At 40.8% G+C, this 26,651-nt stretch overlaps 2 protein-coding genes across 3 annotated transcripts in view; one reads left to right on the top strand and one right to left on the bottom strand.

Annotated features, from left to right (window-relative positions):
• The window catches only part of LOC121720358 (sodium- and chloride-dependent transporter XTRP3-like), a 56,858-nt gene extending 37,353 nt beyond the window's left edge, over positions 1–19,505 (top strand). For both annotated transcript variants that reach the window (XM_042106379.1, XM_042106380.1), the window contains 10 exons: positions 393–533; positions 1,097–1,188; positions 6,247–6,474; positions 7,081–7,191; positions 8,527–8,768; positions 9,563–9,725; positions 10,637–10,841; positions 16,461–16,620; positions 17,474–17,639; positions 17,869–19,505. In XM_042106379.1, coding sequence (XP_041962313.1) covers positions 393–533; positions 1,097–1,188; positions 6,247–6,474; positions 7,081–7,191; positions 8,527–8,768; positions 9,563–9,725; positions 10,637–10,841; positions 16,461–16,620; positions 17,474–17,639; positions 17,869–18,048 — 1,688 coding nt within the window. In that variant the 3' untranslated portion in view covers positions 18,049–19,505. The remainder of the gene's footprint in view (positions 1–392; positions 534–1,096; positions 1,189–6,246; positions 6,475–7,080; positions 7,192–8,526; positions 8,769–9,562; positions 9,726–10,636; positions 10,842–16,460; positions 16,621–17,473; positions 17,640–17,868) is intronic.
• A 178-nt stretch (positions 19,506–19,683) lies between these two features.
• Positions 19,684–22,318, bottom strand: LOC121720361 (small nuclear ribonucleoprotein Sm D1). Its single transcript, XM_042106383.1, has 4 exons — positions 22,167–22,318; positions 21,851–21,927; positions 21,330–21,521; positions 19,684–19,931 (listed from the first exon to the last, which is right to left on the bottom strand). The coding sequence occupies exons 1-4, from the start codon at positions 22,178–22,180 to the stop codon at positions 19,855–19,857; spliced, it is 360 nt and encodes a 119-aa protein (XP_041962317.1). The 5' UTR covers positions 22,181–22,318; the 3' UTR covers positions 19,684–19,854.
• Positions 22,319–26,651: the final 4,333 nt, after the last annotated feature.

Raw genomic sequence — 26,651 nt, 5'->3', positions numbered from 1 at the left:
GTCACGACAAGTCGAGCGACGAGTAAGAATGAACAGGTATGATAAGGGATCAGATTCCAAAAATAATTCTGTGGAAATGCATGGATTCCAGTTTCTTCCAGGAGCAGCAACTGAAATCCACAGAATTATTTTTGGAATATGATCCCTTATCATACCTGTTCATTCATACTCGTCGCTCGACTTAAATGAGAGAGTAATAAACTGTTGGCAAGCTATAGTCCTGAATTAGTCTACAGAGTACAGACTATAAACCACAGTGTAATTAACTGATTTATGCACTGATATCAAACTCAGTTTTGTAATCTACTAATAAATATCCCTGTGTGAAAGTGCTAAATGTGTGTGTGTGTGTGTGTGTGTGTGTGTGTGTGTATGTGCATGTGTGTCTAAAGGGGGCTTCATGATACCTTACTTGTTGATGCTGATACTGGAGGGCATTCCTCTGTTTTACATGGAGCTGGCTATCGGACAGAAGATGCGCCTCGGAAGCATTGGAGCATGGAGCGCCATTAACCCTTATCTGGGGGGTGTGGGTGAGTTGGAGCACATACTCATTCACACACATACAGTGTATACACACACCCGTGGCCCTGTGATTCACATTTACATACATGTGAAGAGCCAGAGAAGGCATGCAAGCAACAAACATTTGCTTTCAATCACTTAGCAGTAGCAGACAAAATGACAGACAATCAAGACAGAGGACCTATGAGTTTTATAGCCTCCTTGGGTTTGGGTTCACTGCAGGATTAGTCACACATTTACCAACAGAGCAGTGATGGTTACTATAGACACATCCAGGAAGACTGATTAAGATCCCCTGCCCTTTTGGAAGGGAAGTGCAGTGTCAGATTTGTCACAGCAAGTTCAGTTCTTGAAGGAATGAGTAGGTGGGAACTTGCTTGTTCACAGCAAGTCAGTTCTTGAAGGAATGAGTAGGTGGGGTGGAGGAGAAGAGGAAGATGTGTTCCTATTCAGTGTATCAAATTAACGAAGAAGCTTGTAGTATTGAAGTGTCATGCCGTGTGTGTGTGTGTGTGTGTGTGTGTACCAAAATAAATAATGATCTGACTCCTCCCAAAATTTCCCCACACAGGTATTGCAAGTGTTGTAACATCGTTGTACTTGTGTCTCTACTACAATGTCATCAATGCATGGAGCTTCTGGTATCTCTTTCATTCATTCCAGGTAAGTCTGAATGACTGTGAAGCTAACTGCCCTAGGTAAGAAAATTTGAATAAGCGTCAAATTATTTTTGACTCGGACTTTATGGACATGTGGTTCGCCACATTAACAAAAAGCTCCTTGTCAGAGCAGAAAAAAATGTCTTCCTCTTTTTACAGTGCATGAAAATGCACTGTTCTGTTATCCGAAGTCTTCTTCTTCTTCTTCTGATTACAGTGCATGAAAATGCACTGTTCTGTTATCCGAAGTCTTCTTCTTATTATTATTATTACAGTGCATAAAAATGCACTGTTCTGTTATCCGAAGTCTTCTTCTTCTTCTTATTATTATTATTATTACAGTGCATGAAAATGCACTGTACTGTTCTTCCTAGGCAACAACTTCTTATTATTATTCACCCCTTGCAGACACGTGACTTAAGTCACGTGACGGCTCCATGCTGGACGGCAAAAAGATGGGAGACGGACGGCAAATTACATTATGTCATAAAGATTATGATGAACTGAACACCATTACTATAACATCTTTGTAGTTCAATGTATTGCTGTTTGGGGTCTGATAGTCAAAGAAGATGCCAGTGGTGTTGTTAGATGAAATGGGTCATGATCGCAAATGTAAAGTTATTAAAACTGGTGGTAACAGCAAGGGGAGATAACGTTACGTTAGGCTACTGTAATTAACATTATGGTAAATGAACACCCATAAGTATTTCTGGACTAAAATATTGCAAAGCGATTTGGTTACTTTATTTGTCTTGCTTTTATCAGTTGTAACATAGTCAAAACGTTAAGAATGTCATATCAGAACATGAAATAATAACTAGCTGCCACACTTAGAAGCTAGCTATTCTAGCTAACGTTTATCGTAGCTCATAGTGCTAGGGCTAATGTAACTCGTCAGTTTGTACGTTGCCCAGCGAATAAACTTACTTCTTACATGTCTTAAGTTAAAGAATTGAAAGAAATAGGAAATTAAAAAAAAACTTGAACGGTATTATCTGTTTACATTCAGATCTTGCCAAAGACTTTGCCTAAGTGCTATCTGCCGTCCTGTTCAGAGTCTATGGTTGCTATAGCAACCGCTGCTGTGCTTCATACACTGAGGAGATAAGCATGCAATTGTGGTTGAAATACTCCCGAAACACAAAGAAAACAAACCAAAATATATCTATGCAAGAACATGGGATGTTGTTGTATTCCAAACAATAAGCCAACAGTCGTGGAAGGGCATTACTACGGTTAAATCTCACTATAATCTCCTAGCTGTGCGATATGTCCCATTACAACCCATTGATTTGATTTGTGTTCTTGCCGTCCACTAGGCTATTTTGCTGTGGCGCGAACAAAACGTGACGTCACTTGCAAGGGGTGAATTATTCCGCTTACCACTTTTTCCGTACGCTATTTCTCTTGAACAGTTTAACTTAGAAACTTCATTCAAACTTTGTAACGTAGGTATTCAAACGGATGAAGCTGCTATGTCTTTTCAACTTTGAAACTTTTATACTTTTTAAACTATTGAAGAAAAACTTTTTAAAAATCCCCATAGACTTAACATTGCCGATTGTGACATCATAATATGGCCGTTAAGCAATTAGAATCCTATGGCAGGTGTTCAGGCCACCTGGATCAACTGCCAGTCTCAGGCTTTAAGCATACAAACTGGCCTTATTAAGACTACACATCCTGTTCAACTGCTTCCTCTGCCAAAAAACTGTTTCAAAATAAAAGTCCTCACTACAATATTTCACAGTTAAACAATTTAACCCTTTCAACTACTGAACTTTTCAACTGTTCAGCCATTGTAACTGTTACTTGTCATCAACTATGACTCCTACCCACTGTAGCTAGTTAGCATGGTTAGCATGTTAGCATTGTTAGCATGCTAGTTAGCATTTTAAATCAAAACTGCTAAAAACGATTAGCTAAGTAACATGGTTAGCATAGTTAGCATAACTGCTAAAAATGATTAGCTAGGTTAGCTAAGTCACATGGTTAGCATAGTTAGCATGTTAGTTAGCATAGTTAGCATAACTACTAAAAATGATTAGCTAGGTTAGCTAAGTCACATAATTAACATAGTTAGCATGTTAGCATTGTTAGCATGCTAGTTAGCATAACTACTAAAAATGATAAGATAGGTTAGCTAAGTCACATGGTTAACATAGTTAGCATGTTAACATTGCTAACATAGTTAGCATGTTTAGCAAAACTGCTAGAAAACATTAGTTAAGTTAGCTAAGTAGCATGGTTAGCATTGCTAACATAGTTAGCATGTTTATCAAAACTGCTAGAAAATGTTAGCTAAGTAGCATAGTTAGCATTGCTAACACTGCTATAAAACATTAGCTAAGTAGCATGGTTAGCATAGTTAAAAATCTTAGCATAACTGCTAACAAACATCAGAGCCATTCCAACTTTCAGTTATCGTCAAATATATACCTATACACAGCCATTAAACTATTTGAATATCAACATTCATTAAACTGCTAGAAAACGTTAGCTAAGTAGCATGGTTAGCATGTTAGCATTGTTAGCACTACTATAAATCATTAGCTAAGTAGCATGGTTAGCATAGTTAAAAATCTTAGCATAACTGCTAGCAAACATTAGAGCCATTCCAACTTTCAGTTATCGTCAAATATCTACCTATACACAGCCATTAAACTATTTGAATATCAACATTCATTAAACTTCCAGTCTGTCAACAACTTTTAAACTATTTACCTTCAACTTTTAAACGCTCTACTTTTAAACTATCATTAAACTATCTATTAAACTAGCTGTCTATCAACAACTTTTAAACTATCTACTGTCTATCAACAACTTTTAAACTATCTACATTCAGCTTTTAAACAGTCTACTTTTAAACTATCAACTTTTATTAAGCTATGCAACCGCCATGTCTATCCTAGCATCACCGTAGTAACCATCTCTGTATTATCTGTTTTAACTATACATGATATTTTACATCACAACTTAAGCATTTTCATGCACTGGTAATTCCTTGGAATTGCATTTCTAGTTACAGTGCAAGAAAATGCACTGTACTGTTCTTCCTAGGCAACTTCTTCTTCTTATTATTATTCCGCTTACCACTTTTTCCGTACGCTATTTCTCTTGAACAGTTTAACTTAGAAACTTCATTCAAACTTTGTTACGTAGGTCTTCAAACAGATCGGGTTGGTATGACTTTTCAACTTTGAAACTTTTATACTTTTTAAACTATTAAAGAAAAACTTTTTAAAAATCCCCATAGACTTAACATTGCCGATTGTGACATCATAATACGGCCGTTAAGCAATTAGAATCCTATGGCAGGTGTTCAGGCCACCTGGATCAACTGCCAGTCTCAGGCTTTAAGCATACAAACTGGCCCTATTAAGACTACACATCCTGTTCAACTGCTTCCTCTGCCAAAAACTGTTTCAAAATAAAAGTCCTCACAATATTTCACTATTAAACAATTAACCCTTTAAACTACTGAACTTTTTAACTGTTCAGCCATTGTAATTGTTACTTGTCATCAACTATGACTCCTACCCACTGTAGCTAGTTAGCATGGTTAGCATGTTAGCATTGTTAACATTTTTAACAAAACTGCTAACAATTATTAGCTAAGTAACATGGTTAGCATAGTTAGCATTTTAGCATTGTTAACATGCTAGTTAGCATTTTTAGCAAAACTACTAAAAATTAGTAGCTAAGTTAGCTAAGTAACATGGTTAGCATAGTTAGCATGTTAACATTGTTAGCATGCTAGTTAGCATAGTTAGCATAACTACTAAAAATAATTAGCTAGATTAGCTAAGTCACATAATTAGCATTGTTAGCATGCTAGTTAGCATAACTACTAAAAATGATAAGCTAGGTTAGCTAAGTCACATGGTTAACATAGTTAGCATGTTAGCATTGCTAAACTATCATTAAACTATCTATTAAACTAGCTGTCTATCAACAACTTTTAAACAGTCTACTTTTAAGGTAATTCCTTGGAATTACATTTCTAGTTATTCTTCCCACCAAATTTCTGCGTCTAATTCAGCTTCAACCGTTTAACGTAGAAACTTTGTTCAAACTTTGTAACGTAGGTCTTGAAAAGGAGACTTGAGGAATGTTTTCACTTTTGTAAACTTTATACTTTTTGAGATATTAATAAAAAACAAGCTTATTTTTCCCCGTAGACTTTGTATGGGGACTATGACATCATAATGGCCTAATTAACTTGATTTGCACCTGTATCAACTTCCAGCTGCTGAACTAGGTCCCATCAAAAAGCTAGTTAAACTGATTGCACCTGTATCAACTGCTTTCTGCTCAATTAGGCCAACTCTCTCTGTGTATCTCCATTCTACAAGGATATAAGGCACATTCCATCCAACTTTCTATCCATTCATCCTCTTCAAACCATTCACTCATCTACCCATTAAACTATCCCATCAACATCCATTAAACAATCTGCCTATCAACATCCATTCAACTTTCTGTCTATCAACATCCATTACACTATCTACATTTAACTTTTAAACTATATACTCTGTCTCAGGCTTTAAACATACAATCTGGCTCTACAGATCCTGTTCAACTATTTCCTCTGCCCACAACTGTTTAAAAATAAATGTCCTCACTACAATAATTCACTATTAAATAATGTAACTATTTAAACTACTCAACTAACTGTTCAGCCATTTCAACTCTCAGTTATCAACTATGACTCCTGCCAACTGTTTCCTCTGCCCACAACTGTTTCCAAATACAATTTGTTTTGCATTTTATGTTATTATACAGTATGTTTTGCATTTTCATGCACTGGTAATTTCCTTGAAATTACATTTTCTATTTTTATTAGTTGTCTTTTCATAACTCCTTTGGTATGCACTTTTTCCACTTGTACACAGCGATCATTTGGTCCAAGGCTCATGATCCTTTTATAGGAACTTACCTTAGATTTAATTATTTATATTTAACAAATATTGATCAACTGCTTTGCTCCCATTATCGTCACCATAAGAAAATATTGCAACTTTTTTTTCTGTCTTTTTCCCCCTGGCCGGAACGCCAGTCGGTGCTGCCGTGGGCTGAGTGTCCGGTGAACAGCAACCAGACAGGGTACATAGAGGAGTGTGAGGTTGCCACGCCGACACAGTACTTCTTCTACCGGGAGACGCTAAACATCTCTCCATCCATCGATGACAATGGCGGAGTACACATGGGTCAGGCCCTCTGTCTGGTCCTGGCATGGATGATCGTCTACCTCTTCATTGTGCGGGGAGTGAAGTCCACAGGCAAAGTAGGCCACTGACTTTATGTACTAACCCTAACCCTCGCATGCCTTTCTTTTATCCACATGCCAAAATGTACTGCAGAAGAGAAGAAGAAGATGAAAATATTCAAATTTAAGAAGCTGCAATCAGAGAATTTCAATTTAAACGATAACACAAACCGATTAACCACTTACCAAAATAGTTGCTGATTAATTTTATAACTGACTAATTAAATAATTGATTGAGTGTAATACAGCGTGTACAAAGTGTTATACAGATGTACAATTAATACAATCAAGCTGCAGTTAATTGTTTACAAATAATCTCAGAAGTCAAAGAGAAAGTATTTATGTTATGCAACCATTGTCTTTGTCATTTTCTTGGAGAGGCCTAATACCTTATGTAAGCCTAAGGCAGAAACTCAGGGGGGAAGGTCTTGCACTACTGTTTGCTGATCAAGTGATAAATCATATCTTGTAAATGTCCATGCAGTGGTTGTTACCCTTAAAGAAAAGTAAACAACAGAATTATGCAGGCGTGGCTGAATTGTAGGAAACACCTGCACCCAACTAAGTGGGTCAAACCTCTGTAAACACCACTAGTGAACTTTTGACCGTGTTCAATCTTCACAGGTAGTCTACTTCACGGCCACGTTTCCCTACGTCGTCCTCATCATCTATCTCATTCGGGGAGTCACCCTGCATGGAGCCATGAATGGTGTCAAGTATATGTTTACTCCTAAGGTAATGGAAGCAATTTATTTACAGGGGTTTGTTCACAGGAAGGAACTAATTAACTGTCACAAACAGTTCACCTCAACATTTTTCGTGTGGCTGGATCTGGGCCGGCTCTAGGCAGGGGCAAGGGCGGCCTAAGCCCACCCAAGCATTGTGTCTTGCTCACCAAAATAAATTCAAGAATTCTTTTTTTCAGTTGTGCACCTGCGCAGTGTGCAGCTTCAAACCCAGCTTGGATGTAGATGAGTTGGTGTTGAGTATAATGGTAGCTAGCAGGTACATAGCTGTACAGTGGGTCTATGTATGTGTGTTAGGTAGTCCCCCCTCCTGATGCTTTAACCCTTTTAAGGCAATGTTTCCCAGAGAATTGAATTCCATTTGTTGTGGTTGGTTTGCAGAATTAACTTGAATGCAACAGTTTTTGACAAATTAACACAGCGTGGTTATGATGCTAACCAGATTTTAGCACAATTTAGTACAACCTGGAAAATCATTGTGTGGTGGTCAATGTTGATATTGTGGTGGGCCACCACAAATAAGTCAATGTATGGGAAACACTGTAAGGTGTTTATATTTTTGCTACTCAGCTAATGTTCCTGGGTCTGGTGGACCCACCACATTGCTAGGCTTTTTAATCAATACAGTCATGACAATTTAGGTAAAAAAAAAAAATACTTAGATGTTTACTTTAGCTCAATTACCAATGATATAGACATCATTTATGGTTCATATTTGCCATTTACCCCTGAAAGATCACATTTATGTTCATATGACCATTTTTGTGAGAAAAGGTATAAAAAAGGTAAAAAAAAAAATAGAAACAAGATCTTTGATAATTATTAGTGCTTATTTCTTAGAACAGGTGAAAGTGCTTGAAATGTAACAATTTGTAAAAAAAAGCAAATGTAACTCTGTGTGGAAATAGCAGGGGCAGAAAGACAATATTCTCACACACAGACACCTATACTCAGCCACGCACACATACAGACGCACAGACACACACACACAGCAGGCCCACTTAGGAGGAGGACTCAATTATGGTACATAGCCCCTATAATTATTACACTCGGGTCCAGTAGACCCGAACCCCACATATGTAATAGTTATGTGTAGGTGGGGGGGGGGGGGGTATCGTGTGCAGTCATTGAAAATGTTACATTGAAAATGTTATTTGAAAATGTTACATTGAACATTATGTTCTTCACAGAAAATGAGCCAAGGCCAATGACTTTGAGTTAGAACCGGCCCTGGGCTTGATTGGTTTAACTCTCTCTCTCTCTGTATTTGTATTTGTGTGTTTGTGTGTGTGTGTGTGTGTATGTGTGTGTGTGTCCATATCAGCTGGAGCAGCTGGCTGACCCTCGGACGTGGATAAACGCCGCCACTCAGATCTTTTTCTCCTTGGGTCTGGGGTTCGGCTCGCTCATCGCCTTTGCCAGCTACAACCAGCACAACAACAACTTTGAGCGGCAGGCCATTGTGGTGTCCCTGATCAACAGCAGCACCTCCATCTTTGCCAGCATCGTTACCTTCTCCATCTATGGCTTCAAGGCCACCTTCAACTATGAGAGCTGCCTGGAAAGGTGAGACATTGTTTTCAACAGCCCAGCTAACTTCAGCACCATAGATAAGAGGTTGCAGTCATGCAATGTTGATCATCCAGGTGACACAACATATTATTCAAAAGTCCATAGACTTGGAAAGTCACCTGGCCACACAGTGTTCCCCAGAGCCCTTAAAGGATGAATTTAGTCAGATTTTATGAACTCCCTTATATGATAAGCTAGACCTACTATGAGTTGATCAAATGGATTTTTATATCCAACACTATCTAACTGCCTTTTCCAAGTATGTAACCTTAATTACTGAAACAGTAGCCACGTTTACATGGACAATTTTAGATTAGATTAGAAATGGAATAACGGCTTAACCGGAATAACAATTCTCATGTGAACACCCCAATTGGAATAGAAATGCCTGATACGATTAGAATTTTAATCGTAATGAAAGAGGTGGTGTATTCCGTTCCTATTCCAATTGAACAGCCATGTCAATCGGATTGCCTGCTGTATCTTCTCCAGGAAAAGTAGGCAACAAGCTATTCCGATCGAAGAGAGTAAGATTTTACCAGACTACACATGTGGTAGAAGGAAATGTTTGGCTTGCGTCATGAGTGCTGGCTAATGATTTAAAGATCATAGATACCCATAAGATGTAAATGATGTTTCCTTCTCTTTTACAGTTTATAATCCTGTTATTGCTTGATCTTATCAGAGAATCTTAGGACATGGATGATCAGTTGATGAGTTGTGGAGAACAGTTCTGTGGTGTTTACACTAAACTTTACCCAAATTTGTAAATATATACTCTAATCCAGGATGAGGTTGCTGCTCCTGAACACCTTTGACATGGCAGAGGACACCATTACCCTGGACAATGTTGACTACTGGATCACAGAGCTGAACCGCACCCACCCAGACCAGTTTGCCAATCTGGCTCCGAAGCTGGACACCTGTGATCTGGTTGCCGAATTAGACACTGTAATATCTCTCATTTACTGCTCTTTTCACCTTTGCATAAACTGTGTGTGTGTGTGTGTGTGCATGCGTGTGTATGTGTGTGTGTTATGTGCTTGTTTAAGGGGTAGATAAGAGGAGATTGCTCATCAATGAATGAATCGGTTTTGCTGATGATAAGAAGTATTATCAAACTTATTTGTGGAAACTTATGAGCATGTAGATAAGAGGTTGGTCATTTTCTTCTTCAACTATGAGAGCTGCCTGGAAAGGTGAGACATTGTTTTCAACAGCCCAGCTAACTTCAGCACCATAGATAAGGAGTTGCAGTCATACAATGTTATGAATCAGTGTCTCCCTTGTATGATAAGCTAGGCCTACTATGAGTTGATCAAATGGATTTTCATATCCAACTCAAGGTCAATAATGTCCCCAGTTGGGAATTGATTATCTAAGGTTTAACTTGTATTGATTTGTTCTCGCATTGTCTTTTGCATGTAAAAACAAATGTATGCAAAAATACCTGATTACATCAGTGGTGTGTTAAACAAGCTTTGTTAAGTCTTCATGTAATTCTGGTTCTACAAGCTCACCTGCAAATTCACATAAATAAAGGATGAGGTATTACTCAGTTTACATGGGAGAAGAAAAGATGATGTGCCAAAGTCCTGGTCATTATGTAACTGTTGAATAATTAGTATGATGTAATCTATGGCATACAAGGATAATTTCAGAAGATAGATAGAAATGTAAAGGATTATTGTTTTAGTAAGTTTGCTACTGGTAAACTTGACAGGCAAACTATGCCCAGAAATGTGTATCACAAGAGCATAGCAGCATCATAACATTTGTTGTGGTGTCAACACATTGTCCATATACTGTACATCTGCATATAAAAATTGACCAGTGCCTGTATCCCTTATTTGTTGTTCTAGGCTGTTGAAGGCACAGGTCTGGCATTCATCGTGTACAGCGAGGCTATTAAGAACATGCCTGCGTCCCAGCTGTGGTCAGTGCTCTACTTCTCTATGCTGCTGTTACTGGGCATGGGCAGCATGCTGGGCAACGTGACGGCCATCATCACCCCACTCCGTGACTTCAAAGTGCTGGCGCGCAACTTCAGCAATGAGACCCTAAACGGTGAGCTTGGTTAGAAGAGAGTAGCCAGGAAAATAAGAATGAAAATAACATACATAACATTATGTAAATGACCACATCTGATCTGATCGATCTGATCTGATAGCGTAACGGTCATATAGGGATTGTCAATTTTTTTTTCCCCCGTCATCTACTTCCTGAATGTTTGGTCAACGAAACACCGGGGCACATGAAACTTGGTGGGCATGTAGCCCCACTAGACTTTTACGGAAAAATTTTGTTTGGTCCCCGGCCACTCCCCCCCGCGCTGGGCCCCCCAAAACCCCAAAAATGCACCTAAACTACCTGAACCGTGACACCCAGGATGAAGACATTTTTATGGTATGTTGGTCTCAAGGGCCCGGGGTAGGATTAAAGGGATAGTTCGGAATTTTGGACATAGGACCTAATTTCCAAGTTAGCCTGTGTGATATTTATCAGTGGAGACTGTTTTCAACACGTTGCATCCAGTCCTTCTAGTTGCAGAGTTCGCTGTTGCTAAGCTAGTGCAAGTCAACGGTACATGGTTAGCCTGCCACTAAAACAGTCTTACCCATTCCCTTTGATGCCTCTCCTGAAGCACATGCACGCACACACACACACACACACATACACATAAACACATGCGCACACACACACACACACACACATAAACACACCCACACACACACACATAAAAATCTGCACACACACATAAACACACACTCACATGCGAAAACTCACACACAGAGAAGTACACATATACAAAAAAAGCAAGCGCACACATGCATACACTCATTTACATACACAAAAGTTGCAAGAGTAGGGGATGGAGTAGGAAATGGAAACAAATTGACAAGCGTGACTTATTTTTGTTATTTGTGTTGATTGTTTCCCAAGAAACAACAGTGTCTTAGCTTTCCAAAGAGGTCAATCATTTAATTATAGGCAATTGGTATTGAGAACGAAGTGGTTATAGTATTTAAATGCATAGCCAACACATATGAAACAAGGCAGACAAACCAATCTTCCTATGTTGCAGTGATCAGTTTATTCATTTTGCACATCTTTCGAATTAATAGGTTAACGCCAGATGAGAATAGGCTTATCACATATCACATACAATAATAGGCCTATCATAACTTTATCAGATATTAACTAGGCGTTCATGGGGGGCCATACAATAAATTAATGTAGGTGTAAATTTAGTGACTGTACACCAATTGGCCTGTAGATGGCTGGACACAGCTTTCTGTGAAAATCTCGAGAACTGTAGGGCCTAGGATGACAAAATTATTTTTGTATGTTGGTCTCAAGGGGCCATGTCAACACATCCCATATCCACTCATTTGAGGTATTAGTGCCACCTAGTTAAAAATGGCAAAAACGAAGCATTGTAATCGCAGGTACACACACATAAAACACATGCACATGCAGGCAAGCAGACACACACACACACACAGTACACACACACAGACTAGATGTACCGCAGTACACAATATGACCGCCGCTCAGTCCAGTACATCCGTTCCGCGAAAATAAATCACACTTCAATTTGTCTCCATATTTTACTCCATCCCCCACTCTTGAAACTTTTGTGTATGCTTGTTTGGCATGCCTGATTGTGTGTGTGCGGCTGCACAGAAAGTAGCATACTGGTGCTGAAAAGGTGAATAGATTGTAGAATAGCCAAAGAAGATGTAGCATTGTTATAAAACCTTTAAAATCTCTAAACAATCACAAGTAGGGCAGTTCATCACAGTTCATCCATTGCAACTGGATTGATGAAAGGTCACTTTCATTTTCAAGGTATCAGCATAATGTTATTTATTTATTTATTTATTTATTTATTTATAAACAAAAACATCTCTGTCAGTTCCAATGCCGTTTTCAACAGCTATCAAAAACAAAGGTCATTTTTGGATGGATGGATTTTTTGTGAATGTTTCTTCTTCTACATAAGATTTTAGTCATCTTTAGTTCATGTAATACTTTATTGTCAATGCACAAATTAAGTAACAGTAGTCTGAAACGAAATGCTGTTTTACATCTAACCAGTGGTGCAAATAACTGACATGTCCAAATGGGCCTTGATGAAATGCGTCGCTAGACTGTTCATACACATTTTAACGGGCCAAAGTTGAAGAGCTGTTATAATAAAGCTTTATTTGTATAGCACCTTTCATACACAGAATGCAGCTCAAAGTGCTGTTGTCCGTTATTGTTCGTGCAAATATAGACTGATTCATGTTCCCTTGCATTGTGTAACATTGTGAGGTCCATGGCTAGTCTGGCTTTCACCAGACCAAGCTCAATCTTTTAAGAAATCAAAAAATAAATAGCGGGCAGATCAGGCTGGGTTCACCCAGCCTAGTCCATAGGCACCCGATATTGTTTAATTTTCCGATTGAGATTTCCACGCTCTGGCTATTCTAAATGCAAAAATGCATCAGGGAGTTATGACAAAACTGTAACTAACAAACTAGATCCTAATAGAAAGCTGTTAGCTTCCCTAAGCTACAGGTAGGCTTATAAGGTAGGCCTATTTACAACATAAATTGTCAATAGGCTATGCTGGCGACACAAATAAAATCTCCTTTGGAAACCAATGGCTTACGCCTTACAGTATCAAGCGGACTTAAACTGCCATATCGTGGCGAAAAGTTGTAATAAAATTCACGCAGCTCCATGAGTCAAGGAAAGCGCGAATGAAGTAGCCACTTCTAAATGGGACCCACTACACAGTAGCTTAAGGTGTGTTGCTAAAGTAGCCATAATGGAATGAAGGTGTCATTGTTTGGATACTTCACACACACGTGCTTTTTAATTTCACAGACTACAACTACCAAGCTGGAATCAAAGCACATCGATTCCCCTCTCACACCCTGCACGCACTTAAAACAAAATAAACAGGCGTCTCAGTCTCACGCATGTATAGGCAAAACTGTATCAGACCGGTGTAACGTTGGTAAATCTTCCATTTCACAGAATGATTTTTGTAGCACGTGCAACAAATGACAGTCGAAAGATACAATTACAGTGCTGCTATCAATTTGCTTTTATAGTTTTCTACAAACGCAATCAATCAAATTGGCCTCCATCACTCAACCAACGCTAACGGTAACATTACCTAGGTCCTTACTGATATTATGCATGTCCGATAAACATCCTCAGATTTATTTCGGCTATCCTTATTAGACATTCTCTTCGGTAAACTACAGTCCTTGTAGGAAGCGTCCATTGTTTTTCCAACCCACTTTTAACTTCCAACAAAATTACGTCTCACTGCAACGATGCGCCATCTAGTGGACAAACGACTACTTATCGCCAATACTGGAAATGCAGCCATGATGATGATGATGAATATTTTTGGCTTTCTTTTAATCCTACTGAATTTGTAATTATGTATCGGCCGTTCTAATACCGATAGTATGTGGGTGCCTGTGTGTGTGTGCATGTGTATATGTGTGCACCGCCATCTAAAGGCCAATGAGTGTACAGTCACTAAATGTACACATAACATAATTTTTTTTAGACCCCCCCCATGGATGAAATTCTACGAAACTTGGCATACCCCCAGAGAATGCCAGGTCAATCATACACATACAATTTGGTGCAGTTCTGAACATCTTAACTGAAGATAGGGGCGATTAAAGCAGAATAATATTGCATTTTCATTTTTTACCGGGAGGGTGCAAATCACAAATGAGTGATTATGGGCCAGGTTGATGTGGGCCCTTGAGACCAACATACCATAAAAGATTTTTCATCCTCAAAAAAACTTTGACAATCCCTATATGACCGCTTCGCTAGCGGCGGTCATAATAAACACACACACACACACACACAAACACACACGCCTCATTACCCCTCCACACACTCACAAGCGAACCCACACACACACACACACAGAAGCACACATATACACAAAAACAAACAGCCACTATGTACAGACTCATTTACATACACAAAAGTAGGGGATGGAGTAGGAGATGGAGACAAATTACCAAGCGTGATTTATTTTTGCGGAGAGAATGTGCAGGACTGGGCGACGGTCATATTTTGGACCGGGACCTGTGGTACATCTAGTTCTTTGAAAAACTATTCAGATGTGCAATATTGAGATTCCAAAGACTACTGTAATCTCCTCTGACACATTCCATTTAAAGCTATTGCTCAAAACTGCTATTGGTCAGCTTTAACCAAACCTTATATTAATTGAATCCACCCACTTATTACGTTTGATCACACTTTCCTGCTGGCAATTCTCTTGTGCAATACTGCGCATGCTCTACCATATTTGCCGGATATATATCGCTGCCAAACTTTGGGCAGCCGTGGCCTACTGGTTAGCGCTTCGGACTTGTAACCGGAGGGTTGCCGGTTCAAACCCCGACCAGTAGGCACGGCTGAAGTGCCCTTCAGCAAGGCACCTAACCCCCCACTGCTCCTGAGCGCTGCTGTTGTTGCAGTTGCGGGATTAGTGTGTGCTTCACCTCACTGTGTGTTTCACTAATTCATGGATTGGGATAAATGCAGAGACCAAATTTCCCAAATCAATCAGAGATCAAAAGAGTATATACTTATACTCCCAATCAGAGATCAAAAGAGTATATACTTATACTGCTTATATGTAATGAGGGACGAATGAAACACAGTTTCTCACGGATTTTGTTTGGCAGATTTGACAAAAGTCAGCTTATATTTCGAATCATAGCCTACTTCTTTCTCTTTGTCGCCGTGGTGGTATTTGAAAGAAACGCATTTAGAAAAAAGAAGAACATTTTTGAACCCTTTTGTTTTGTTGCCAGCATAAAAATAATTATAGGCTTACCGCCAGCCTATGCTTGTCATGACAAGATAAAATAATGCACAAAATATGAAACAAAATGGGATGAAATGAATGATATAGGACATAGCATAGTCCATATTGAAAAAAGTTTAAACAATTTGGAATTCTGGCTTTCGCCGCAGTCTTAATTAATGCCATCTAATCAGAACTTTAGCATGCGCAATCTGCACCATAGAACTGGCTTAAACAGACAATATAGCGGATTTTAAAGGTTGTATCAGCAATAGCGGGAATACGTCACTTCTGTTGATGTTCAAACAGAACAGAGAGCTAGCTCGCTACTCCCTCCCCCTCGTCGGTTATTGGTTGAAACACTTTATTTTGCTTTTGAGGGGTTGCCAACCCTTGTTGGTAGCAATTGTTTTTGTGTACAGATCTCGGAGCCTAGGCTGCTTACAGAGACGCGTTTTTTTAACGGCCTGCTTATGGGGCAGGCAGCTAGCGGATCGTTAGGAAAGATTAGATGAATGTGATCATTTATGTTTGGGCCTTTTTTGGGCCTGAAATCGCTGATACAACCTTTAAGAGATTAAATGGGCCCACAACCCAAAACTAAAAAAATAGACTAGGTCTCTATTTGAGACCAGCCTTTATTTATCCAAACCTGTAGCCACACCAGGCATGTAAAAAAAATCTATTTGGGACTCTGCTTTTATTTGAAGTTTTACAGTATTTTCAAGTTAGATATTTTGTAGTAACCCTACAACAGATTCTAAAGTGTGCTCAGATATGTTGTCCATAAGCAACAAAAGGGACTGATTGTGTTTTCTGCTGTTTCCCCATACCTCCAGGCCTGGTGTGTGTGTTCTGCCTGCTGCTTGGCCTGGGCTTCACCACCCGCTCGGGGAACTACTGGTTCACCATGTTCAACGAGTATGGAGCCACATTCTCCCTGCTCTTCATTGTGCTCATTGAGATCATCACTGTCAGCTATGTCTACGGACTGAAAAGGTGCATTTTAGTTGGGTGTCTGTGTAATGAGGCAAGGTAAAAGGGAGAATGCAGACTAATGTTCTCCTTATTTCTTCTGTCTCTTTCATCTAATATGTATAAGTACTGAAAAAAGTAAGAAAGAAATGTGTAAATAGAGCTGAGACATTGTAGAGTTCCTTTAGAGTAACTTCCTTTCCGGTACCTAAACCTTTGTTACATATCCTAATATTAAATTGTATGTCAAATTAAAATGACCAAGACTGGACAGCTTGCACTGTTCTCACTTCATGATCTTGTGGGAATCTCTTTTGTATCTTTTATGTGTCAGGTTATTTGTGCAAGAACTGTGCTTTCATTATTAGAACTATATTTGAGGGATTTCCTAAAAAAATCCTTACAATTCTAGAAGTCCTAGAAAAGTGAGGTCTTATCACCTTCTATTCAAGAAACTAAACGTTCTCTTATGTGAACATATTTCACTGATATACTGTAGATGCCACTGATAAGTCACTGATGAAAGATGTTTGCTACATGTGTGAACACTGCAAGAATGGTGACCTTTCATTTTTTTCTATTGTTGGAGTGTTAAAACGGCGAGTCTCAGTTATTTTCATTTTCAACCATTTTTCTGATTATCTATGAGGATAGGACCTCACATCATAGCAAAAACTTTTAAGCTAGATTAAAAAATGAAGATAAGTTATCTGTTTAAATAGGGTTTGTGTAGTTGTCTTGTTAAATGTGGAATGTGTTCTATAGGTTAAACTAAGATGTTGAATCTACATGGCAGCCATTTTCCTTTATCAGGTTTTTCTGAAGCATTATTTGTGTGAGGTTTGTGTTTTTAACATTGAGAAATCTCATCCAATAGATTTGAAAAGGATATTGAGGACATGCTGGGACATCGGCCCAACTGGTACTGGAAGATCATGTGGGCAGTCGTCAGTCCCGTTCTCCTCATCAGTCTTTTCATATTCTACATTGTTGACTACATCCGTGGAGGCGCACCAACATACCAGGCCTGGGATGCAGTCCTGGTGAGATACTACCTCTATTTCCACATTGCACATACCATGAGTAGTCAGTAACTAGTCAGTAACAAGCTAGCCATTGCCAGCTAATGACGGTCCTCTGATGGACATGGTCATTTTAATAAGTAAATCTCAATTGTAGTAGGTCAATGACGGTAACAGATTTCATAGACATAGTGAGTGTTTTCTTTGTGGTTGTCTTACTGTCATACTTTGTTGTCTTTAACCTTCTCAGGGTAAGTCAGTGGTGATGGAATATCCCTGGTATGGTCAGGCTTTTATCGCCCTTCTGCTTGTTTCATCTGTCTGCTGTGTGCCCATCACAGCACTCTACGCATTCTGCAAAAAGAAGCAGAAAGAAGCTAAATCTGTGCCCCGCCATGAACACACCGTCAGTACCGTCTCGGGAGTGTAGAGTGCCCATCATCTGCTTAATCCCCCCCCCCCACACACACACACCCGACCGTCTGAACCCACCAGGTGTCATTAAGACCCTCTTTGTCTGGGGTAGCAACAGATAGCATTCCATTACACATGCACGCGCTTGCAGTCACTCACCCATTTCATGTGGGCATTTTCCTGTTTCAGTGTTTAGTTGGGAGTGGGGTTGTAGCCTCCTATGATGGCTTCTTTTTGCTTACAAAATCTTTAGATTTTCAACAGTGTATACAGTGTCAATTGAAATCGAAGAACCATATATTCAATCTCAGCATTAATTGTAGGCTTCAACACACAATTTTGTATGCATATATGCCAAATGAATTGAACAGTTTCTACATCTTTGTGTAAGGTGTTTAGCCTTCAAAAGAGGCTTAGAGGTTGCATATTAGAGGGATAACTATAGGAACAATGGATATAATTACTTTCTGTGCCAGGAAACACACTATAGAAATGGACATCAGATTTTATACTGACCATTGATTGCCAAATTTGATCAAGAAATACTGTGAATGTACATTTTTAATGTGAACAGCATACCTGAAAATGTCGGTAGTGTTAAAATGTAAAATATTTGTACATAGATTTTTACATTTGCAAATTGTGGGATGTAGCTTGCCAAATTATGTGATAGTTAGAATTTGTATAGTTTTATATCTAGGTTTTACTTATTGGAATGAAACCATGAACAATGTAAAGTAACACTACTTTGGAATATATGTTAACTTGTCTGCTAAGTGTAGTCAGCAAACCAGAATTGTTTTTCAAGATGCTAAACTTGGTTACTTGCACTGACCAAGGGCCAAAGATATAACATGCAGGGAAAGTGTATTACAGATGATCTGGTGACCATATTGATAACAAGAAAAGTGCTTACAGACCTTCCCATCATGTAAGGACAAAAAGGCTGTGAAACGCTATCCCTTAGAAGACACATAATCATGAATCTGGGCCCTTTGGTTAAAAAAAAAAAAAAAAAGCTAGCTAGATATCCCAAGTCTATCTGTGCGAAACTGATTCACATCTGAGTTATTTTTGCTTCAGTGAAAGTTCTGGAAGTCTCTACAGCCTCCTGAACTATATAACCTGGAAATCCTGTAAAGCCCTATGGGTCAGAGGCGTTAATACTACTAAACTTTGCCAAGGGTTGGATTAAGAAAAAAAAAAAAACTTGGCAGTATGCAACTGGGTAAACTGTTACGATAGAGGATCGTATTAAAGTTTGTGGATCAAATAGTTAACATAAGATGGAATATCTGTGCCCAGTTTGTACAACCAAAGTACCAAATTGGTAATGACATTTTAGATGGATTCTGTCAGTAGCCTTGTTTTAAAAGAGCTGCATTTGAAGGCAATCTCCTAGCTTAAATGTATATGAGTAGATGTGTATATTTGTAGTATCTGTATGGAATTAAAGGCTTTCAGTAGAAATTACAGGTGTCTCTATTGTTTGTCTACACATCAAACCTGCTGAATACTCCTATAAACTATTGTGTAAATCAGCCTCAAACTCCTCTAACGTCCACTTACATTTTTTCATTAAACTTTAAGACCTTGAACAATCACTCACATTTAAAATATGAGCCACAAAGTGAAGATACACACGAAGGAATTCATAAAAGAATTGAAGATTTAATCTTCTAAGAAAACAACAAATCAACACAAATACAAAAACACAGTTTATCCTGCTGAGAAATCTCAAGCTCAAACTTGATATTAAAATATTGCCCATGACAAGAAAAGTAAACTTTCTTGTTTAGGAGAGTAACGAAACAGAGGCTCTTCATCGTCTGGGTCCTCCTCGTCCTCTTCCTCTCCCACGTCCTCTACCTCGACCCCTACCTCGACCACGTGCAGCCACTAAAAGAAAGAGAAAGAGGCAGATGGTGAGTGAGAGAGAGAAAGAAAGAGTGAGTGTGTGTGTGTATGTGTTTGTCAGTGAGAGAGCCAGATAAATAGAGAAGGAAGAGAAAATACAGAGATGAAATGCGATGACTGAGCGACTACATTTCAGCTTTCCCCAAAACAAACCATCTTACAGTGTTCAGTGTGTGTGTGTGCGTGAGAGAGAGTGTGTTCTTTTTGGCTTGCAAAGGACAATAAAAGGACTAACCACAACAAAATGAACTACACACTAATGCTATGTGTGCAACGTGCATTGCTCAGTGGCGTGATACGCTCAACCAAATACAAACTAACATGGAGATGAGGACCTTGCAGCTGCAGCAACATTTAGACAGTTCAAGCAGCATTCAAGTCCCCTAAGGCTTGGAGTCATGCTGTTGGGAGATTTCCCTGGAAATCTGCAACTGATTTACACCATCAAAGGCAGACAGTGTCAACATCTCACTGACCTCTGCTCACCACAGGTAAACAATTACAAAACTGGGACAAATTTACTGGCAAGCTCTAGTTAAAATGACAAAAGTTTCAGGACACTTCACTGAAGGAATGCCATAAGAACCAAAGATTCTAAGCTGCCTGTGTACCAGCTGTTCTTCACATACACCAGCCATGGCTAAATAAATAATAATGTTGTTAATCCTGTTCAAACAAATGTTTGTCAAGGGTCTAATAGAAGTGTTTTCCACAAAGACACTACTGCCACCAGCATATGATATAATCTATTCTTGGCCCTTTAGAGAATGTCAGGTAGCACTCGGTGGTCATTTTCTGCTTCCTGACCAGTGTCACTCTCACAGGACATCTCCACCAGTACCCAAGTCCCATTCACAGAATAAAAGCCTTGTTTTATCCTTATTATTGTCATGGCCTTTTGTTTTGGAGACTTCACATTTTGGGACAACATTAACAAAGGATTATATTTCTAGAGAAAATACTGATTGATGGCAGGTGTGTCACAATAAAGGAGTTTTGAGACCCTTAATATCACTTTTTTGCATGTTTTTTTCCTGAAACTAGGGACTTCTAAAAAAACAATGAGACTGGTACAATCTTTTAATGATTGAATCGTACTGAGAACATGTTTGTCTTCCATTCAGACATGTTTGGTCAGGCTAGGAATAATATGATATGAATGATATGAATGTCCAAACATGGCCTCCCAGATAAGGCCTTTTAGAGAGTGTAAACAATCAAGGGCAAAAAGACTATGAAAACAACAGAATTGAACAAAACAGATTTTAGTTATGGAACCTAAACATTGTGTAGACAAACTTTGAGGAAAATCTGAGTCGGTGCTGCAACCATTTTCCTGGATTTTGTCTGATTTGACATGGAATGACTCATGTGACTTACCCGCCTCTCTCTTCTTGGACTTGATTTTTGGCTCAATGTCCACCAGTAATGTGTCCAATGGCAGGCTGTCAGGCAAGATGAAGTAGCGGATGTTGTTGCCACGGATACTCAGAGTCTCCAGCTGCGCAGGCTCTCTATTCTTCGGAGTCATTTTCACAGCTTTGAGGTGAGTGTTCATAGACACGTCAACACCTGTGGTAGAGGAGCAGACATGTTTGGTAACATGCAGTCAGGATGCATTAGCCCAGATTGTATGGGGCAGTTCCACGGAAAATGGACTTTTGGTCACATCCATAACGCCAGTGAAATGCCTTGGCATTTGTATGATGTGAGTGATAATTCATTTTTTGTGCATTTTGTCTCATTTACATTCTTCAGCCAAAAATAGCAAATGCTCAAATGTCATGTACTAGTCGGGGTTCGAACCGGCAACCCTCGGTTACAAGTCCGAAGTGCTAACCAGTAGGCCAAGACTGCCCAAATTGTGCAGAGAAAAGGAAAGCATGTGAAAAGGATCACACCTGTGATGGTGCCGTGCACCTGTGTTCCATTCTTCAATTCAATGGTCACAGTCTCGTGACTCAATTTCATGAGAAACCTGAGAAAACCGCGAATAGTGGGATACGTTTATAACAGATGCGTTCCTACATGCACACTTCCTGCAGTGCATTACTTTAGCTGAATAAAAAGATAAAGGCAGTGACATAATTGTGAATGGTAGGCCCTGCTCCGTGTATGACAATAGACCTTTACACATTGTTACAAGCTAGCTTCTGCTAGTAGCCTAATAACCACAAAGCATACACAAAACGAAATGCATTGTAACGTTAACGTTACCGGACAAGTTTCATGGTGGCAGTAGATTTCGAGAATCCTCCGCCGGTTTAGTAAAAATTATGCTGGAACACAGAGAGCCTGTGTACGTCCAGCATTGGTTTCAACACATTTGATTCAAACTGCCTCACACACAGGAAACGACACAAAAGACACCATTGTCTGTAAGAGCGCCATCTCGTGAAGGAGTCTAGATTGGAGGACCTACTTTCTCTTACAAACTCTTCACAGAGAAGTCAACTTTATTTCTGCCTGCTCTTCTATATCTACACCAGGGGCCTGTACTACGAAGGGAGCTTAACCTACCCAGATGTAACCCAGTGTTACTTTGTTAAACCGGGGTTGACAAAACCTTGTTATCTTAAGTGGTGTTAATCGGTACTACAACGCTGATTATGAAGTTGATTTGCTGAGCCGGGGTTAACCCAGGGGGTCAGGATTTGAAGGGTTAGTTTCAGCCACTTAGCATGGCATTTGGCCGCCGTCATTTTTGAAAACATGGCGTTACATGGTTGCAACTTCCTGCACCAGTTTTTACATGCTGATTGGTAGATGACAGCTCATGCACGAGTTTAGTGTTGGGCACGAGCGTCCTCGCGCGTCCACGTTGGTTTGCATTTCTGTAAGACGACAAATAAACAACTAACTACTTGGATTAAGCTACTGATACTTGTCTTAATGCCTACATGGTTAGGCTGTATTATACCGGACTTTGTGGTAAATAAAAGAAAAAGTAAATGTTGTCATATCAGGATATTATTTGCCTTATGTGTGGGTTGACAAGGTAACTGATTATGACCATACATTTTAGCAGATACATAGCAATGACCTATATCCAATTAGGCCTATTAGCCTACTCATTGCGTTGTGTATGAAAACTATTTTAAAACGTAGATTGTATTCATACCTGTAGTCCATGACAACGCAACGTCTGGATCATGTAACCCAGTGTTTCTTAAAGTGTGGTCCGCAAGCTATCCCAAGTGGTCCGTGAGCAGACGTGGTAAAATACTTTTAGATGCAATAGATGCAATATTGAACCAACTTGTATGTAAATCCAAACAGTTCTGCAATATTGGCTATGTAAACTATGCCAGTTTAAATCATATTAATCATCTGACACAATTAGCAAGGTGCAAAGACAATAAGCAAGGTGGTTCAGTGAATAGGCCTATTGTGTAATATAGCCTACTTTTGAAGTAGGTACTACTCTTTTTTTAGCTAGGTGGTCCGTGAGGGGTTTTTTTTTTGTTAAGTGGCCCTTGGTCTGAAAAAGTTTGAGAAACACTGATGTAACCTATCTCCTCAAGTAGCCTAATTAAAAACGAAACAAATGTCAATGACTTAATTAGTTTGCTTTCTTGCAACATTCACATGATTAGGCTATGCATTTGATTTAAATGGCCAGGCTTCCAGTCGAGGCAAAAGCCAAATATCAACTACAGTTGCAGACTCTTGAAATGCCTGCTCGAACCACAATACCCGAGGGATGTGCGCTTATCGGTAAGTTTAATTTGCGCTGGCATTTCGTCTGCCTGCAAATGAAGCCTAGGTTTAACAAGCTACAAATTCACACTGGGTGCAGCAAAAATCCCAGCTATCCACAAGTTTCATACATCCCATGTCTACTTAATTATAGCCATTTTCGTTAGATAGCTTATTTCGTAATAGGCCTACAACCTGTCCAAATATAGCATCATTATGTGTGTAGCCTAAAGTGACTCAATAGGCCTATTGATTCGCATTGTTTATTATCACATATAAATATATCACATTAAATAACCTAGGACTTCAGAGACAAGGCAAACTTCTACCACCATTCCCAAAATGTTATCCAATGAAATAAATTTGCGCTTATAACGAGGTGAAGTGAAGCGCGTTCCTGAACAAATTCTCTTCCTCTGAGGGAATGTCCAATCCTCATCAACGACATACCGTTGTACCTGACGTTGTCTCTGTCTGTAACGTGAAATCTAATAGGCTAATTCTAGCTGGTGCCGGAAACGAACACCCATGAAACGCCATTTTCATAAAGGCTGCGGTCAATTTCAAACTTTTTTGGCTGAAGTAGCTAGCCTAGCATGGGCCATTGAAATGAATGGGGGCGGGACTTAGTCACTCTCTCCAGTTATATATAATACCTCCATGGGTTAACCTAAATGATGTTTTATAAACAAAGTTCGGGTGGAGCCTTCGGGATGATTGACAGCAATTAACTCACCCACTGCCGCCGCAGGGTAGGCCTATTTAAGCCGACCTCCTTTTCCATACGTCACACGCTCCGACGTTCGCGAAATCATTCAGTCTGCGTATTGTTCGCATTGACAAGACAGCTCTCATGGAACTGGAAATCCACCCAGCGCCAGCAAGGCGTTGACCCTACCCACTGGACAGTGGCTCGCATCCGCAGCACTCTCCATTCCCGCGGCATCGCGTTCCGTATGTCGGATAGGAAGTTCCATCTCCTCCGCCTTCTAACGCAGTCGGATAACCCGGTCTTTTCGCCCTCCCGCTCCCTCACTTTGTCTTCCTCCCCAGACCAGGAAGCAAGCTGCTCCTTCTGGCATCCCGACGCGGTTCCTTCCGCTGGCCATTCAGCCGGACGAAGCACACACCACCAGCCACCTCGCGAACCGGGCACGCCGACAGCACTTTCCGGCACCACACGCTTCAGAGCATATCATTCCGCTGCTTCAGCCACAGCCACTGCCACGTCAGCGGCTCAGGCCCATTCCCGCCGCATCTCCGTCGTATTTCCGGGTCCAACCCCACTTCTCCAGACGGCCCCGGTAGCGACAGCGTCGCTACCCCCCCCCACTCCTTCTTTCCCTCCCCCATCCACCTCCCCTAGCCAGGACTCGGTCCAGGCCTGCCCCACCTCCAGTCGTTCCGACGACTGCTCCCTCCCTCCCCCCTCCCCTTTCCATTCCGGGAGCCACGTCTGTACAGCACGCCTCAACTCACGAAGCATCAGCTCGAAGAGTCACCTCACTAGCTCCCCATCTCTCTTATGAGTTAGCGAGCACCTGGTCTCAGTCGGCGCCGATAGCGACAGCGTCGCTACTCCCCCCTAACCCTCTTTCCTTCCCCGTCCCACTTCCCGCGACCCTGTCCCAGGTTGCTCCCCTTCCGGTCGCGTCAGCGACCGCTCCCTCCCTCCCCCCTTTTCTCCCTTCCCATCTCTTCCCCGGCTCCGCACTAGACCAGCCCGCAGCAGCGGGTCATCAGCACTCAGCGAGTGCTTCGGACCACGACGTCCCGTTCCGGCAGCAAAACTATTCTTTAGCCACAGCACAGGCCCTGCCACCGCCTCCTCACGCTGCAGCATTCGAACCACCACCCGTCACAGCGTCCACCAGGAACCTCATCTTGTCAGGTGCAGACGTAGACCTTTCTACCATTCTTCCCTCCCTTCCTATTCCCTCTCATAACCGGGATCTAGTTTGCGGCGAACTGGTTTTTCTCTAAAAAATTCTGGCCCAGCATCAAAAACCCTGTCATTTCCCGAGTTCACCGTAGCTTTTACCAACTACACAGAAGTCGTCTGTTTCGTGTTCTCCAGTCGACGCAAATGACTAAGCTAAATGACTACCTGGCCATCATCGCCGGCCTAGCCGTATCCTACGGTGGAGCTCATTTTCATACGTAGGCTACCACCGGCTGTTTTCAGCAAAATGCGCTGCCAGAGTCGGCCTCTGGAACTAAAACCCCTACTGGGGCGCGCTCGATATGGAGCTCCATAACCGCGTTTTCCTAGGACTTAAGCCATCTTGTCCCCTCTGCAATAGCCCCAGTCACGGCGCGGTCGAGTGTCCACTAGTCAACTCATTCCCCAGGGCCGCCCTTTCATCTCGCATCTCCTAAACTGCGCTCAGCAACCCCATCTCTCTAAGACGTCGTATCTCTAGATGCCCAGTGTCTGGCCGATATCAAACTCTGGAGGATGTTTTAGACGAATGGAATGGTCTGTGCATGTTCTACGACGACTGCCAATCATCTCCAGAAGAGCTCCAGTTGTACACCGACGCAGCCCCCTCAACAGGCTTCGGAGGCTTTTTCAAAGGGCGCTGGTTGCATCCCCGTGGCCACTAGAGTTCAGAGAGCTAACAACTGGAAACGAATCGTCAGCCGTGTTCGAACTCTACCCCGTAGCCATCACGGCCCTACCTGGGGGAATGAGTGGACCTCCAAGAGTGTGATAATCCACAGCGACAACGAAGCCGTAGTGCACGTCATTAATAACTCAAAAGCTCAAAATCGCCTGCGCTTTCCCCTCTTATTAGGCGTCTAATCTGGATAGCAGCCAGCTACCAGCTTATTATAAGAGCCGCGCACGTCCCCGGTTGCCACAATGGAATTGCTGACTCTCTCTCTCTCTCGTTTTAAATTCCAGAGATTCAGAAGCTCGGCTCCAGAGGCGGACCCGTACCCGTACCTTACTCCACTCCCCAGCTTTTCGGAGACCATCTTCCCATAAACCACCCCCTC

Source organism: Alosa sapidissima, chromosome 10 (assembly GCF_018492685.1).
Source record: "Alosa sapidissima isolate fAloSap1 chromosome 10, fAloSap1.pri, whole genome shotgun sequence".
NCBI lineage: Eukaryota > Metazoa > Chordata > Actinopteri > Clupeiformes > Clupeidae > Alosa > Alosa sapidissima.
The sequence above is the reverse complement of the archived record's forward strand: the minus strand, read 5'-3'. Positions and strand labels throughout refer to the sequence as shown.